Source organism: Triticum urartu, chromosome 3A (genome assembly GCF_056163025.1).
Source record: "Triticum urartu cultivar PI428250 chromosome 3A, HENAU_Tu73, whole genome shotgun sequence".
NCBI lineage: Eukaryota > Viridiplantae > Streptophyta > Magnoliopsida > Poales > Poaceae > Triticum > Triticum urartu.
Window position 1 is genome coordinate 474,499,347 of NC_141875.1, and position 16,561 is coordinate 474,515,907.

At 48.9% G+C, this 16,561-nt stretch overlaps 2 protein-coding genes and 1 long non-coding RNA gene across 5 annotated transcripts; 2 read left to right on the forward strand and 1 right to left on the reverse strand.

The window, feature by feature from the left end:
* The first annotated feature begins 491 nt into the window (after window positions 1–491).
* LOC125548525 (uncharacterized) lies at window positions 492–3,858 on the forward strand. Its single transcript, XR_007301110.2, has 2 exons — window positions 492–920; window positions 3,600–3,858. It is a non-coding gene; the product is annotated as an uncharacterized LOC125548525 (long non-coding RNA).
* A 1,802-nt stretch (window positions 3,859–5,660) lies between these two features.
* Window positions 5,661–10,206, reverse strand: LOC125544468 (zinc finger BED domain-containing protein RICESLEEPER 1). Of its 3 annotated transcripts, XR_015619133.1 has the most exons (5): window positions 9,991–10,206; window positions 7,358–9,412; window positions 7,188–7,258; window positions 5,981–6,363; window positions 5,661–5,899 (listed from the first exon to the last, which is right to left on the reverse strand). XR_015619133.1 is itself a non-coding variant. In XM_048708172.2 (4 exons), the coding sequence occupies exons 2-3, from the start codon at window positions 9,387–9,389 to the stop codon at window positions 7,188–7,190; spliced, it is 2,103 nt and encodes a 700-aa protein (XP_048564129.2). In that variant the 5' UTR covers window positions 9,390–9,412; window positions 9,991–10,206; the 3' UTR covers window positions 5,661–6,363. The 3 variants fall into 3 exon arrangements, 2 of the variants coding, with proteins under 2 accessions (XP_048564129.2, XP_048564130.2); XM_048708172.2 differs by having other exon boundaries at window positions 5,661–6,363; XM_048708173.2 differs by lacking the exon at window positions 9,991–10,206 and adding an exon at window positions 9,758–9,980 and having other exon boundaries at window positions 5,661–6,363.
* Window positions 10,207–10,500: 294 nt separating this feature from the next.
* LOC125548524 (protein STRICTOSIDINE SYNTHASE-LIKE 10-like) lies at window positions 10,501–11,912 on the forward strand. Its single transcript, XM_048712106.2, has 3 exons — window positions 10,501–10,813; window positions 10,910–11,185; window positions 11,270–11,912. Exons 1-3 carry the CDS (start codon window positions 10,509–10,511, stop codon window positions 11,751–11,753), a joined length of 1,065 nt encoding a protein of 354 aa, XP_048568063.2. The 5' UTR covers window positions 10,501–10,508; the 3' UTR covers window positions 11,754–11,912.
* Window positions 11,913–16,561: the final 4,649 nt, after the last annotated feature.

The window sequence follows — 16,561 nt, forward strand, 5'->3', positions numbered from 1 at the left end:
CTTCTCTTCTCAAAAGAAAGGAAAAACATCTTCACACCTCGCAAACACGCACGCGCGACGGCCAGTGCCCGAGACAAGACGGTGAAAAACTCATTCTCGCTTGAGCGGATGGTAGAAAGCCCCTGGCATCAGTCCTGAAAAAAGGCTTCGTGAAAACCGAAAAGCACGGCGTAACGTTGATCACCCTTGCTATTAGTAGTACCTTTTCTTAATCTAAACAAGAAAACCTACACGGATCGAAGCTCTCTCCACGGCTGGCAATGGCATGCCGCTGAGGGTTTCGAGTCTCGACTCTCGATGACATGTGAGGGAGGCCTAGCACGAGCAGTGCGTACTAGCTGAAACTAGCGGGGCTTCGGCACGGTGGCCCACTCCCAGCGAGAGATTGCTTTCGCAGCAGAGCTATGGACATCGTAGTAGACACCCGCACAGTCAGAAAGAGAGAGAGAAACAGACATGCATTGCATGCAGGGGGCCGCTCTGTACGTGTACGCGGGCTGCTGTGCCAGGAGCAGTGAGCCCTGCGCGGACAAGAGAAAAAGCAGGGGAAACAGCTGACAGCCATTGCTCATTTGCTCCCTCCCCTCCTTTTGCCTCTCTGCCACTGCCTTCTCTGCTCCGCGCGCCTTCTCTCTCTCCTCTTCATTCAAAACCAAACGGAGTGGGCTGCTCTGCTCTCTGCTTAGCCTTAACTCTGCTTCCTTTCTTTTCTTTGGGAGACACGCAGCCCCACCCCTTGCCTTGCCGGCTTGCTTTGCTCCCTCCCTTCTTCCTCGCTCCCTCCCTCCCCTCAAAGAGCACCACCGGCTACAACACTCTAGCTCCCAACCAAGCGAGTAATGGACGCGGATGGGGCCGACCAACCTCCCCCCAGGCCTCCATGGCCTCCTCGGAAGCACCAGGTGGACGCGGAGGAGAAGGTGAGGCCGTGCTTTCTCTCTCTCTCTCTCTCTCTCTCTCTCTCTCTCTCTCTCTCTCTTTCTCTCTCTCTCTCTCTCTCTCTCTCTCTCTCTCTGTGTGTGTGTGTGTGTGTGTGTGTGTGTGTGTTCTACTTGCTTCCTCGCTGTTCTTGAGCTTGTGAGTTGCCCTTGTGGCGAAGTAGCACAACATACAAACAGAGCATAGGCATGCGCAAGATACATTTTTAGAACGGGCTGCAGGTGCTAGTTCTAGATATTTTTTTGGCGGGTGCTAGTTCTAGATTTTCATCGTATAGATTTGGTTCCTAGTTGCTGTTTCCAGCAGCGCTGAATCAGTATCATCCTCGAAAGTACATTTCCACGTATATTAGCTAGACGGCTGAATTTGCCTGTCCAATATGGTTCAAACTTCATGAAACAATGTACCGAAATAGTATTTGGCTACACATAAGGTAGTCCAGATGATTAGATCCAGCATGCGAGAACTTGAGGTCACTAATTGGTTTAATCATCATCTTTGATGAGCCTCCAGTCGGACCATAGTACCGTTTGGTGGACTTACATTTCGTCTTACTGCACTCGTACTAGGCTAGTACTACTACGAGTACTTCACACATCTCACTGGTGTGTGGTAGTTTAGCGCTTGGTAACTCTAACGTTTCATGTTGCGAAATAAATATAAGTCTTTTTAGAGATTCCACTATGTGCTACATACGGAGCAAAAGGAGTATCAAAGAACACAAGTAGAAAAACTTCAGCATTACTTATCTCTTGAATCGTTCATTTCATAGTTAGGCGGAGATTTTGGAGTTAGGTCATGATTCTTCTAGCATGGATTTATTTTAGTGCTTTGATGCTTTCATCAGTATATATGCCCTCGGGTGGTCTCTCTTTACCTAAATATCAGGCGATTTATTTATATTAGTTAACAGAAACATACTCCTTAGCCATTAGGGTCAAAATCTAGCTCTTTTCTTGAGCCACTGACTGCTAGTGTAGGCGAATAAAGGTTATTGCACCTCGATAAGTTATATTTTAGGCGACAGTGAAATGTCTCATCCCCTTTGTGATATGCATTGCCTTGTGGCAAGAGGGCCTTATTGTGCACCCTTTTGACATTATGGGTATGTAGAAAAACCAATTAGAATTGGAAAAGATACATGGCATGCCAAAAGAAACGCAACCATAAACAAAAACCAAATATTTGGCCGCGACACAAAAGTTACTCCCTCTTCGTGTCGTAGTGAGTAGTAGGGTTGGTTTGGATTGCAAAAAATGAATGGCTCACGTTAATTGGGACCATCTTAAAATTTCTCACCATTCAAACATAGAATAAAATTATTTGCTTGTTTTTACTAATTTTATTGTTCCCATCACTGTTTGTTTAAGTAGACTTCCAGTAACTGTGGGGCGACTTTACTAATATGATCAGGATGGAGTTTATGATTGATGTAGTATCAGGTAGGCGTTGCATTAGAAAGTCATGTGTCTCCACTGTCTTCTAGCACTGATCATTTTATCTTTTCCCAAAAGGTGAACCTGTGTTTTTCTCTCAAAACATAAAACACAGTAAACAAGAAGACTGCTTCAAATAAGAAATATGACAAATATTTTTCAAAAGAAACACGAAGACAAAAGGCTCATACTTGTGTTGCAATTGTTATTATGTAGACTTAAGACTATAGAAATTCCTCTTGGCATCTCATTGCAACGTGAAGACACCACATTTTCCCCTGACCAGCCTATGCATGTCATTTTTGTCTTTTACTTTGTTATAGCATTGAAATGCTGAAAAGTGCAAACTTATATATTTATGTGGCTCCTGTTTCAACTACTCATCTTTTACCTTTTCATATATACATGATTTGCCTGCCCTACTGTTAGGACCATAGCCATCAACTCACTTTAAAGCAATCTGTTTGCTGTATTTATTTATTTATTTTAGGTTTTTCTAAGAATCCTGATTGTTTTTAGAAGTATGGACTCATTTCCTCACTTCCTAGAAGATCATTGCACAATGAGCTTGTGGAGTTACAGCACTGATATTTTAGTGTATATCAACAAAACTACTCAGAAAGCCGCAAAAAAAAAACTACTCGGATATTTAGGATTTCCTTAGATGCCATAGTCACTTCTCTTCAACTAAATTTCTTTACACATGCAAAGATGTGGCACCCAAGGTGTGGATTTCTTGCTCCCTGGTTCCATGGAGAGCCCGTTTTTTGAAGAAAAAAACGGAAAACTAAACACACACAAACCTAGCTTTGCAGCCATATTGTGAAAAAGAAAACCTCGGTTTCTTTGCCGCTTCTTCTCTAATGTGATGATGCACATGCTTATGGGTATTCTGAGAGAAAAAGAAAACCTGCCCTTAGCGCTTAATTGTACATATTTGCAAAACTGAACTTGTCCTTAGGCTTATGATTGACCTTTATACAAGCTTATAAGCTTATGGGCCGACGACAAACCATAAAATAAAACTTTATTCTCTCTGCATGTGTCCATATCAACAAACACTTTGGGCCCTAGCTTCTAGAGATGCGTAGGATAATTCATGGGGTTTTCCTGCAAAATAAATAAATAAAAATCATGGGGTTGGCTATTGTGAATGGCGTCTTTCTGCAGCGTAATTTTGTTATCCCAATTGACAAGAGATTTTAATCCTCTCCTGGTCTGCAGGTGCCAGGTCCACGTTGATCACTCGGAGGAGCCGGGCGCCCGCCGGTGGTGAAGCCCTGCTCGATCGCGGGGCGAGGGGGGGAGGAGAAGTCGGGAATGAAGCCGTATTGGTCCGGGAGCGTATACATAGTACTCATATTCTTTTGCGTAACGTCAGAAGACAATTACTACCATCCAGATGGTATACGTTTCAGTTTTCAGGTAGAGGTGTAATCAGTGACTGACCAGCTAAGCCTTGCCTATTCTTTGAATTTCTATCTACTCTACTGTTCGCGCTGCCGCTTTATTCTGTTCAAATCCATGGTCCCGCGTGGTGTGGTCGCGCCGCGCCGTGCGAATGTTTCGTTCGTCACTGTCGCTGTTCGCGCGTGCTCGGGCCGCGGCATGCATGCCGGTGCCCATGCTGGGGCGTGCTCGACCGCCGGGGGTGCTGCGTCTGTCAGCACGGGTGACGGAGGGTCGCGTGCCGATCCGGCGATGCCCTGCATTTGGGGATGGAAGTATGCGCTGTGCCGCTGTTCGTGCGCAAAACTCACCGGTCGAAATCAATTCACAAACTGAATTGTTAGCTAAAAAAAATTCGCTCTGCTGACTCTTTTATGTAGCGTCCGACAGCCAAGCGTCACATCCTGAACTGCTTGAAAATTGTTAAGTCAGAGCAACTCCAACGCTGAGACCCAAACGGACACGGATTCTATCCGTTTTTCGTCCATATGGGTCATCTGTCCGCCTAGCGGACTTGGGGCGGACACGCGATGCACCCAACGCAGAAGAGACCCAAAGTGGACAGGCAAGCGCACAACAACAGCACCACCAAGCGAGCCGGACGACGGGCATGTGCCCCGGCCCAGCGCCGCCGCCGCCGGCCCCAGGCGCGGGCTCGCCCCCCTCCTCCTCCCTTCTTCCTCACCGGATCTGGCGCAGAGGAATTGCTCCGCCATGGCCGACGTCCGTGCTCGACCGCCGCCGCCATGGCCTTCAAGCGCGACGGCGAGCACCGCGGCGGCTTGTGCCGGTGGCCTCGACTGCGAGCTGGGCGAGCAGGCGCGGCGAGCGGCATGGCGGGCGGGCGGGGCGAGTGGTCGCGGCGAGCTACGGGGCACGCGGCCGGCAGAGGGGGCCAGACGTGCCGCTCGATGCAATGCAGGAGCTCCACGGCGACCGGAGCTCGTGACGGGGCTGCTGCTGCGGAGGTCTTCCTAGTGAGCGCGGCGGGCGGCGGAGATCTCCCCGGTGCGTGGCGATGGGCGGCGGTGGCATGGCCAGTGACCAGAGGCCTCGCCGGCGAGGACGACGGAGGAGGCGGAGCCCCCGCCGTCGAAGACGGCAGCTCGTGGCGGCGCTTGGCTAGGTGGGGATCTCGCTGCAGTTCTCGGTCAAGTGGCTCGTGCTGTGTCGCTGACTAGTAGGACCAGGGCGGACACGAGAGGGTAGCAGCGGACGAGAGCAGACGAGAGGAGCGCCCGCTTTTGTCCGTCGTAGACCCATTTGTGGCCCAAATTTGGGCTCAGTTTAGGTCGGGGTGGATGACAAACGGACAGCAGGCGGACATGTGCGTCCGTTTAGGTCCCCCGTTGGGCTAAGTTTTCTGTCCGGATGAACCAAACGGACAAAATGGATCGCCCCATTGAAATTGCTCTCAATGTGCAACACCTGAGAGTTAGGTGCTGCACTATACGGTGTAGCGCCTAGTGGCTACACTTTTTGCCACTACAAGATGAAGCAGACAGTAGTGCAATGCCTAGGCACTACACTGTATAGTGTAGCGCCCAGCTCTCAAGCGTTGCACACTAACTTAGCAATTTTCAGGCAGTCTAGGATGTGACGATGGCCAGGTGTATAGCGCGTGTTAGTCAAACGTTGCACAATGTAGCGTGGCGCCCGGCTATCGGGCGTTACACGAAAAGGTCTATGGAGCGATTTAAAAAAAAACAATTCTGTTTGTGAATTGATTTCAAGCACAAGTCATATTTGTCGTTTTTGCCCTGTCCGTGTATCTTGCCATCTAGGAGTAGTCTTCAGCAGCGCCTTCAACTGTACCAGAGTGGGACTCGTCGAGTCTGAAAATAAGCCAAACTGTAATAAGTCTTGACTCTTGAGGTGAACACCACAGTCCTCTTTGCCAACCCTACTCTGGCTACAATTCAGGTGCTTTGTAGAGCTCTTTGCCAACCCTACTCTGGCTACGATTGAGGTGCTTTGTAGAGCTCACGGTAAGTTTTCCCAAATGGCCCTGACGTCTTTCGGTGGCAATTTCAGTCATGCAAGGTTGACAAATTCCAGCAACAGACGGCAAGTTTCTGTCAAAAATAAACTTAAGCACGAAGTTGTCATGCTTGTCAACTAAAGTTGACATCCTTCGATTTGCCATACGCTCGTACCTGACGTGTGACAATTACCAGGGTCCTAAGTTTTGGCATTACTTTCCAAATGCTCGATGCACAATATTGTCCACTCCAAGCATTCCAGGGCATGTCCGAGGCTCCGGGGACGTCTGCAAATAGCTTTGCTGAGCAGCAGGATACACACCCAGTCAAGAATGCAGTCACATTACACCGACCAAATTGTCTAAAAATGGGACGAGATGGCTGCGCCATGTTAGCCTTCATTTGGGGGGCAACACTGATACCTCATTGTACAGACAGTGTAGAACTAGGATGATACATTTACATGATTAAGTTGCTGCTTCCTGGACAGGGGCATGGATAGATGCCATTCTTGTACCTCCGTTCTTCTCCAAACGCCTTCATCACAGATGAAATAACTGCGGACAAGTCAAATTGGTCAGCTTTTATATAATCTAGGTGGCTCGAGAAAGTAAAACGCCACAAAACATCTTTTTGTTTATTTGATGGATCATGAAATTTCAAGCTAACAGGAGAAACAGAGCCACAATGATTAACCTTGGTGTCACTCCGGATGGACAAAGCAAAATGCACAGGTCTAAAGCATTACCATTATGGTGGTAATTAGTTATACGTGCAAGAGTTGTACTATGGTGGATAAAAATGCACAAGTACGCATATGTATGCTGATATGTGTGTGTATAGTACATCTAAATTTTAGTCTTCAACGTCTGTGATTTATAGCCCTAGTGTAATTTAAGTAATCGGTCAGCTGCATGGCAAAAGTCGCATCCTGGTAGAATTACTATTGTATCAATTTGAGCTCACCACGCAGAATAAGAAGGAAAATACATGCTATATACACAATTAGTTTATCACTAGTATTTGCAAACAAACAGATAATCTGTTTACACCAACTGTCCAAAACACATACTAGGCAATCCATACAATACAAATACCAGTTCCATTTAATTATAAGATTACTTATAGGAGAAGCTCACAAGGAAAAGGAGGCCCGTTTCGTTTTACACAACAGCAAAAGTGCAAGTTCCACTTTCTGGTAAAAAAACACAAGTTTGTGCTTAGTGTCACTAGCATGCGGGCCTGTGCATTATGACCTAAAGTGGGAAGATTTCAAGTTGAATTAGTGGTATGGGTCAAAAATCAAAATGACTTAGTAATTCAAGGGGGGTGAGATAAAGAAACAAAATAAGTTGAAACTAGTTGCTCCCAATATACTCACCTAATTCGGTGCCACAATAAGTTCGTCGCCACGTGGCACTTTATCATCTGCATGGCCATCTGAATTAGCAACTGTAGAAACACACAGGAAACCAATCATTGGTAAGTGCACATGAGTATTTACAAGAGTAAAACTAAGTTCATAAATATATCTGTAAGACTCAGTGATACCTTCTGTGTCTGCACGTAACCAATCTTGCGCGCAGACCAATCCCTCAACCGTTGAAGGGTCCATAGTACTGAGATACTCATTCAGCACCCGGGCTTCACTGTCCAGTGGGATGATAGATACAGGGATAGCAAGAATATCACGGGCCATTTGAGAAAGGACAGGATACTTTGCCGCAAAAGACTTCCACCATCCAAGGATGTCAAAATTATCTTGATTCCCTTCTTTTTGACGATAGACAGCTTCCTCAAGATACAAGTCCAAGTCAGACTTGAAGGACTGGCCTGACGATGACTCCTGAATATACTGATCAAGTCCCCGTCGGGCATCTGATAATGTGATGCGAGAGAAGGTCTTAGAGTCATTTCCAGTGTTGTACACAGAGCTCATGCAAGAACTACTGTTTCCAGCGTAGAAGAGAACAGCTGGATTCTTCAATGAATCTGCTGAATGCTCATACTCATTGCACAGGCTGGTAAAGCTTTGCTTGATGGCTTCTATTGTTGCCTTTGCTGTAAATTGGTCATTTCCATAAATCAGCTGAAAAAAATACTCAATTGACTTCATCTTGTACCGAGGATCCAGTATGGATGCAAATGCCATTACTGGCCTAGTAAGATCCCAGTATCCCTCAAATTTTTTCAGCATTCGGCCAGCCACTTGTGCAACAACAGGAGATGGACTATTGCGCCAGGTGTTCAAAAGAACCTGGATCTCACACATGTCATTGAAATATAGGTTAGCGGTTGGGATTTCCACTGGAAACTTCTCCATTGTATTATTGAGCGCGTCAAGTATTTCAGTGAGGGCTTTCACATCAGCCCACTCCTTAGCGGTCAAGAAAGCAGCGTAATTAGCTTCCTGTTCTGCAAGGCGCACAAGCACATCGTGATAATAGCATGCAGAATCAAACATTAAGTAAGTGGAAGGCCAGTTGTTCGGAGAATCAAGAACTAACAGTTTTTGGTCAATCTGCAGCAGCTTTGTGGTATCTAGAAACTTTTGAAGCCTTTCTTGTGAGAACTTGACATTCTGAATCATCTCACGGACTCTATTAATTATGTCAGATGTCTGTTCCAAGCTTTCTTCAACTGTGAGATTCAGAATATGTGCACAAGAGCGCACATGGAACAAATTTCCGTTTAATAGGAGAAGTCTCCTAGGCTGCATAACTCTGAGAAGTTCTGCGGCAACAATGTCACCATTGGTGCAATTGTCTAGCACAACAGAAGCTACCTTCCTTTCAATACCCCACTGTTGCAACTTCTCCAGAATGAGATTGGCAATCTGATTGGCTGTAAAATGTTCCTCGACATGCACAAAGTTAAGAATTTTTTTCCTAAGTTTCCATTCATCGCCGGAATGATCAATGTAGTGGCAGGTCAAACACAAGTAGTCCATCTGTGTACTCGATCGCCACATATCAACTGACATGCTAACCCGACAAGGGGTTTTGAGGAGCACATCCTGCAGCTTCAGCCTCTCACTTTCATAAATTGCCATGCTATCAGCTCTCACTATGTCATATGAGACCATGCTAAACTGTGGCTGGAGATTCTTGACGAACTTTCGAAACCCCAGATCATCCACTATGGAGAACCGGTAGCCATGCTGGACAATCATACGGGCAAGGTCTTGCCGGCTGAGTTCTTGATCAAAGTGTGTGCTATCATTGTCATTGTCCTCACCAGAGGCATGTCCATCGCCAGGCTGCCCAGTGGATGTTTTGTTGTGGAGAATACGGCGTACAATCAGCTTCCGACGCTTACCAGCACGGCGTGTAGAGGTGGTGGTGCATATCGCAAGGTGGTTGCGCAGGTGTGTGGTGCCTGACCGGCTGGTTGCTGTGAGCTGCTTCTTGCAATGGTTACAGATAGCAACACAATTGCCGTCGGCACGGCGCTCCTTGGTGAAGTCCTGCCAAACAGCTGACCGCAACTTGCGTGCCCGTGGATTGTGCACCGCGTTCACAGACGCGAGCGTGGTGCTCACCGTGCCATCAATCGGCACTTCCATCGCTGCCGGTGCCAGCATGGTATCCCGTGTAGGCTTACTCACTGCAGCAGGTCCAAAGAAGAAGTATCATGAGAACAGTCGATAGTGGATAGTACTACACATTTTGATCCAATACGAAGTTTAAGGAAATGGCTCCATGTTTCGCTCTTTTGCAGAAACAAAAGGTCAAAGAAGGGTTTGGACACCCCCCCTGACGAACTGGGAAACAATATCAATGGATGATGATGACTTCCCAGTTACTGTCCGAATAAAAATTCCTCTTTCCAACTTAACGATTGCTCATGCGTTAAGCGCATACTCACACTACATGACGGCTAAAATTTCGCGAAGTGCTGAAAGCTACCATGGACCGAAGGACCTCCTTTCACTAAATCCCCTTCACCTACCCCGTCCGAAGACCCAATCCCCAAAACCACGACGCAATCAGCCGTGGCAAGCAAGCGATCTCGGGACTCCAGGGACTAATCGAAGCCCGGAGGGGTCGGGTCCTACTCCCGCCCCCCATGCTCGAGCTCCAGGAAATGGGTTCTCAGCTACAGCTAGCGTTTCTGGCTCGGGTAAGCGGACCCGCTAAGACGGAGGAGGCGGAGGTGTAGAGAGCGTAGGGCGGGAGACTGACCTCGTCGGCGGCGGCCGGCGGCGAGCGGCGGTGATGGGTCGCGGGGAGGGGACCCGCAACCCGATCCGGTGGGGGCTTAGCAGATCGGAGCCGGGGCCGACGAGGCGTGGGTTGCGAGCCGCGACCCATTTCGCGAGTGCAGGGTGGTGGTTTTGTCGCCGTGGTGGGTTTCGGGTCCGCCCCTGCGCGATGGACGGCCCCGATGCGGCCGCGACAGCCAGCTCCTCGGTCGGGCGTGGCTGGCCCGGACCCCAGACTACTTGGGTTAGTGGTAGCCAAGGTTGGAGTGGGTGTGGGTGGACCGAGGCGAACAATACCTGAACCGGTCGGGTTCGGGCCGAACTCAGCAGAGACCACAAACGAAACGGGCTCGGTCGGACGTACGGGGGCAGCCCGTCACGTCACGTCACGGTTTTACTTACAGTTCGTGTGGGATTTTACGTGGAGTTGGTGTAGGATTACTACCGTGTCTGGTCTGGTCTGATCTGATCCATGGGTCGTGGCCTCCCATAAAAGGCATGGAGGTGAGCGCTACGACTTCCCATAGAGGAAAACTTTCGAGGACTATGACGATGGGGCGCAACTTGGCGGCGGTGCTCGTCGTGCTTGCCTGCCTCGTTTCCCTCGCGTCGGCGCAGCAGGTCAAGACGACGGACACGCGGTGGAGCTACCGTCTGCCGCTGCCCGACGGCGTCAGCGGCGCCGAGAGCCTCGCGTTCGCCGGCAAGGACGGGGTCTACACCGGCGTCTCCGACGGGCGCGTTCTCAGGTGGGGCGGGAGCGCCGCCGGCTGGACCACCTTCGCCTACAATGCCAACTACAGGTCGGTGTAATTAAAAGCTCAAAATCGTGTTTTTTCTCTTAAGGATCGACCGCGATCTAAAACTTAGCTTACGTGTGGCATGTGGGACGTGTGTAGGAAAATTCCTCTGTGCTCGGATTCTGGGGTGCCGTCGGAACAAAAGGAGAGCATATGCGGGCGGCCGCTGGGTGTCCGGTTCAACAGGAAGACCGGCGAGCTCTACATCGCCGACGCCTACTTGGGGCTCATGAAGGTCGGCCCGGAAGGCGGCGAAGCCCAGGTGCTAGCGACGGAGGCGAACGGCATCCCCTTCCACTTCCTCAACGGCCTCGACGTTGATCAGGCGACCGGCGATGTCTACTTCACCGACAGCAGCGCCAACTACCCCCGGAGGTACCGCACACGCCAGATCACGCCTTAAAAATCGTTTGTAGCATGAACCCCGGAGATGACGAACCAATGTTTATGTGCGTGCAGGTTCAACACGGAGATCATCATGAACGCCGACGCGACCGGCCGCCTGCTCAAGTACGACGCGCGCACGAAGCTCGTCACGGTGCTCAAGGCGGAGCTGCCGTACCCGAACGGCGTCGCGCTCAGCCGTGACAGGACGCACCTGGTGGTGGCGCACACGGTGCCGTGCCAGGCGTTCCGGTACTGGCTCAAGGGGCCCAAGGCCGGGCAGTACGAGCTCTTCGCCGACCTGCCGGGGTACCCGGACAACGTGAGGCGCGACGGGCAGGGCGGTTTCTGGGTGGCGCTCAACCAGGAGAAGGCGCGGCTCAACGCGACGGCGGCTCCGGTGAAGCACTTGGTCGGCGTCCGTCTCGGCGCCGACGGCGTGGAGGTCGAGGAGCTGACGGCCGCCAGGGGCGTGACGCTCAGCGAGGTGGCTGAGCAGAACGGCAACAAGCTGTGGCTGGGCTCCGTCGAGCTTGATTATATAGGCCTCTTCGTTTGATCGATTATGTGCCAGCGCCTTTATGGATTTGTACGGGTTCGTTAGTGGTTGTCTCATTGAGTTAGTAGACAGAGTTAAAGGTCATGGCTTCGTACGGTTTCAGGACTACATGCAACGTTTTTCTACAGATGTAATTATGCGAGTATTAGTTATCCTTCTGTCAAATCCATTTGCTTTGCTTAAGATTTTTCTTTCTGAACTTCGACTATTGTTATGTACTTAATATAATACCATTAATTAGGAAAACATGAAAGGATGATTAAAAAAGTCATCCATAATTCTTTCTACACGGAAAAGGACAACAAAAGATGTTGTTCGATACTGGAGGGCCAGTTCTCTCTTCTCCCATCCAGAAAAGTTGGCTTACCGGAAACAGCCTCTTGTTTCTGATGTCCTTCTTTGGACTGACAACTACAGTTTCTGTATGGTTTAGTGAGATGATGCATCAACCGTGAAAAGGCTCTCATATATAAAACGCGGGGATATGATATAAAGGCCGCAATGCTGACCCGTAAATCGGACACAACATCCGTCCGCACACAGAAAGACCAGTCTGCGGCCATGAATGCGGAAGGCGGACATCTTCAATATTTTTTTCTTTTTTCTTACCGAGTATGCCATCTTCAATGCTAAGGGATTGCATGTATGTTTGATTGAGCTCAAAAAACATAGGAATATTCACACAAGATTGGAGTGGATGAAAATTTTCTTACGAAATCCAGTACAAATGAATCCCAAGAAAAAAAATCCTATGTACAGGATTTCAATCAAATGAAAAATTTCTTTACAAATTCTTTTAATCAAAGCGGCCATATCTCTTTAAGCAACTAGATGATGCCCCACGAGTTGCTGCGGGAATCGATTGCAATATACTTCAATGAATGCATAATATCAATATTTAGATTAATAAAATGTGAATCAAAATTAGAAATTCATTAGATTTATTATATTTGATTATGCATAATTGTATGTGGTGGTGAGTCTTTTTACATGCATGGTTGCGTGTGGTGGTGAGTCTTTTCTCATGCATGGTTGCATGTTTAGATGGGTCTTATTGTCTCATCCATAATTATATGGTTATGTGGCACGCTTGCATGTTGAAAAAAATAAGTTAGTATATAAGATTACTTTGCTTATAGCCAAGGATAAAGAAAATATATAATAATATCAATTACCAAGGAAAAGGAAAGGATATCAATTACCCGATCTTTACATGAACGTGATCTTAAGAGTTACTTAGGACATCTAGCATGTACACAACCAAATTATTAAAATAGAAAAATAAAATGCAATCAATAGACCAGCTTCATCAAGCAACAACCAAAGAACACCCCCTAGCTGACATTGCCATGCCTTGCAATCACCCGCCGATCCATCATGCATAACCGCGTGCAGACAAAAAGTCTTGACGTGGACGCAACACATGATGCCAAGCAATGCGTAAGGATGTCCACCGACCACCATCTCCAGCAATCTTATGCAGTTAAGAGTCGAGGCAGCCTGCAGAGAGCCAATTTAGTTTGGACACATGGGGAATCTCGGACAAGAGACAACCCACGCAGCAGGCAGAAGTTGAGTTGCTAGATGACATCTTGGACCATGTCGAGCACCGCAAACCTCTGCAACAATAAGGAGACATCCAATCACCAGACCGCGTCACGGGGAACCTCCAATATGGAGGCTAAAACTTCGCCGACCTTGCACTCGGTAAAGATAGTTGCCAGCCTGGGGTCACATCATCGGGAGAAAAATAACCGATGCACGTGCAACCAAAAAAATTGCAAATTGCCTCCCTACAGGGCCTGAGAAAATGTGTCTTCGTTGTTGCCGGGAAATGGGGAACCAAGAATGTTCATTGTCGGCGCAATTTATTGAACAGAAAGCCTCCATCATAGATCACTGTCGCCATCGTTGAAGTCGCGACCAATCACCGCACTACCCTCACACCCGTTGTGACATGGCCACTATCGAGATGTCCTGGGGTCACCGACGTATGCGCCATTTAGGTCCGCTGCAACACTCTAGCCAGGAGGACTAGAACTCCTGTAGCACAAGGAGATGAGCCCGCCACCCCCCATCAACCAGGCATGTTTTTTCCTACACACTTCCTCCTATGGCTGTGAGGTGAGTGGGGAGGGGAGAAGGTGGGGACATCAACTAGGTTTCTCCCGACTGGCCCCCTAGGAGCTACCCGGGTGTCCTGAAGAAAATGTTTATGATGAAGATGCATTTAAATTTTCATTCCTCATAACTATGCAAACGTGAGCTAAAATAGAACTACAAAAGGTATTTTCGGCAACAAGATATGTGTTGGGTTTTCATCCAGAGAGTGCATTGAATGATCATGATCATTCGTTCACCAATTGATCCTAGCGTGTCCTGTGGCGTCTCTAGCTAGCCGGCAACCCATGAGATAGAAACTCTAGCATGACGCCACATTCCCCCCCTCTCACTGCCTCCTTGTTGTCGTATGAGAAAGACGCCACGAAGCCCATGTTGCAACCTGTGAAGCCTGGCAATGAGACTTCTAATACCGTTAGTGTTCTTGTGGGAAGATGGTGCAGTCATCGACCATCTCGCATGGGGGTCGCATGGTCATCGGTGTGGTGCTCGAGCTTGTGTATCCGGTGTGGAACCGTGGCTCCGAACCACACGATCGACCATGGTGGTAAGCCCTTAATCTGTGTTCCGGCGAGCAGAAGGGGGAGTTATTGTCTGTTGTTGGGCTCTACGGTAGAACCCGTCAGGGAGGCGTGATATGTGATGGTTTACCCTGTGGCGGATGTCAGTGGTTAGAGCCCACTTATCTCCTACTCGAGCGGTTCTTGAGCCATCAATGATCGGTGCAACCCTCAACTAGCGGCTGGTGGCATGGCCTAGTGGTGTTGGTGCCTAGATGCAGCAACGGGGGTTATGACGTGGCCCAACTTGGTGACGCGTCTTATCACAGGCCCAAGACAGGTGGCGGTGACAGTCATCCACACATGGATTTGGGCACAAGTGCTTCATTTCAAGTAGTGATCCATCGCTAGTGATATTCCATTTCGACGTGTTCTGCTACGGCGTGAGCGAGCCTATAGTGCGTTCCTCGTGCCAAGAGCTGACCAGGGCAAGTGTAAGCATCGCTCGTAGAAAGGTTGGACAACAAGAATGGGGTATTCTTTTTTGCCGAGATAGCGGCGGATTGAAGAGGAAGTGTGCTTTCATCGGGTGAAATTCCACGATATCGCCTTCAGGCTTCATTAGACAATATCTCAGTGTAGGTTGTTGTGACTTTGTTGAAGGTGTTGGCTCTGCTTTGGGATGATAATCCCATTAATGTCATGTTTGGTTGGAATAGACAACATCGGCATACGCAAGAGAGGGGGGGTGAGGAAGGGGGCCTTTCTTGAACGCATTGTTTTCGGAGTGATGTGTTGTGTGTTGGAACCAATGTTGTATTTATTGCTGGATTTGGTCTAAGCAGTCTGCTAAAGAAGATGGTCTCCTAATTTTTATTTTCTTTTTGGCAACCGAAGTGTTTTGTCTTGCTTCTTGGCATCTTTTTAATAAAATTATGGGAAACGTTTCCCACCAGTGCGCCGGGGGAACGGTTCCGCCGGACGCGCATGACTCATTGTATGGCGATAGATCGTGTGACTATGCATCTATCGTGAACAAGTCAAACCTTATCGCTTCAGGCACGACCTCCGCCACTCGTTTTTTTCCTTCCCACCCATCGTCTTCTTCGTTCGTCTCCTCCCTCCCATCGCCTTCTTCCCTGAGCAAGTGGCACATTCTTTTTCCATCACTAACCATGCAAGCTTTGGTCCCTCTAGTTGTTGCGTAGCCGATCGCGTGCCAATGGCCGCTGTTCATCAGCTTCAAACCATACGGGAGACGGCCACAATTTTTGCTGCAGTCGACACCATAGCCGCTGGAACCAGCCACACCGTGCTACATGCTTTGATGATGACCAATGGGGTGCTGCAACCCAGCATGTGAGACCACTTCCCCGGACTGGCAGTAATGGGGGTTGGGGGCGAGGGCGCGAGACGAAGCAACGGCGATGGATGTTGCCGAAGGCACTGCAGAACCGTCGGATACCCTCGTGCTGCAACCGCTGACAAAAAAAGCTTCAAACCCTTCCTGAAAAGCTTCAACCGGATACAGAGAAAGCTGCAAGCAGTCAGCGCCATCGTGGGAAGCTACAACCGTTCGCATAAAATGCTACAACCTTGGATGAAAAAAGCTTCAACTGGAATGATAGAGAAACCTTTAACCAAGAGCCACTCAAAAAGAAAATAGTTGCAACCATTAATAGGAAAGCTTCGACCGTAGATGAAAAAAGCTCCAACCATTGAAAGAGAAAGCTACAACCAGACACTACACAATCAGAAAAGGTTGCAACCATTGACAAAGAAAGCTACAATCGTATGTGCGAAAAGCTTCAACTGGCGACTTGCGAGGGGGAAAGCTACGACCGGTGACCGGGGTGGGCGAGACGAAGATACTACAATGTTTTTTTTGTTGGAACCAGCACTTGTTTTTGCTACGACCGGTGGTTAATTTTGCTGCTACCGGCAACCAGAGGAGAGATGCATCTTTTTTGTAAGCTCGCCGTCGAGGCGTTCTGCCCGACGAGCCGTCGCCACCGGAGCGTGACCGTCGGGCACTGGAGTTGCCGGCGTCGCTAGCGAATCTACAAGCCTGCAACCCCGGGCACACGTTGCTGCATCCACGGAGGCAAGAAAACGCATGAGGTGATCGATGTCGGTGAGGGCGGCAGCCGGCGGCGACGAGCAGGACGCCGGCGAGGGCGGGCGGCA

Coding starts and splice junctions, on each gene's coding strand:
- LOC125548524 (XM_048712106.2), top strand. CDS start 10,509: ATGGAGGTGAGCGCTACGACTTCCCATAGAGGAAAACTTTCGAGGACT. Junction 10,814..10,909: donor GCCTACAATGCCAACTACAG/GTCGGTGTAATT, acceptor GGACGTGTGTAG/GAAAATTCCTCTGTGCTCGG. Junction 11,186..11,269: donor AGCGCCAACTACCCCCGGAG/GTACCGCACACG, acceptor ATGTGCGTGCAG/GTTCAACACGGAGATCATCA.
- LOC125544468 (XM_048708172.2), bottom strand. CDS start 9,389: ATGCTGGCACCGGCAGCGATGGAAGTGCCGATTGATGGCACGGTGAGC. Junction 7,259..7,357: donor GTTACGTGCAGACACAGAAG/GTATCACTGAGT, acceptor GTGTTTCTACAG/TTGCTAATTCAGATGGCCAT.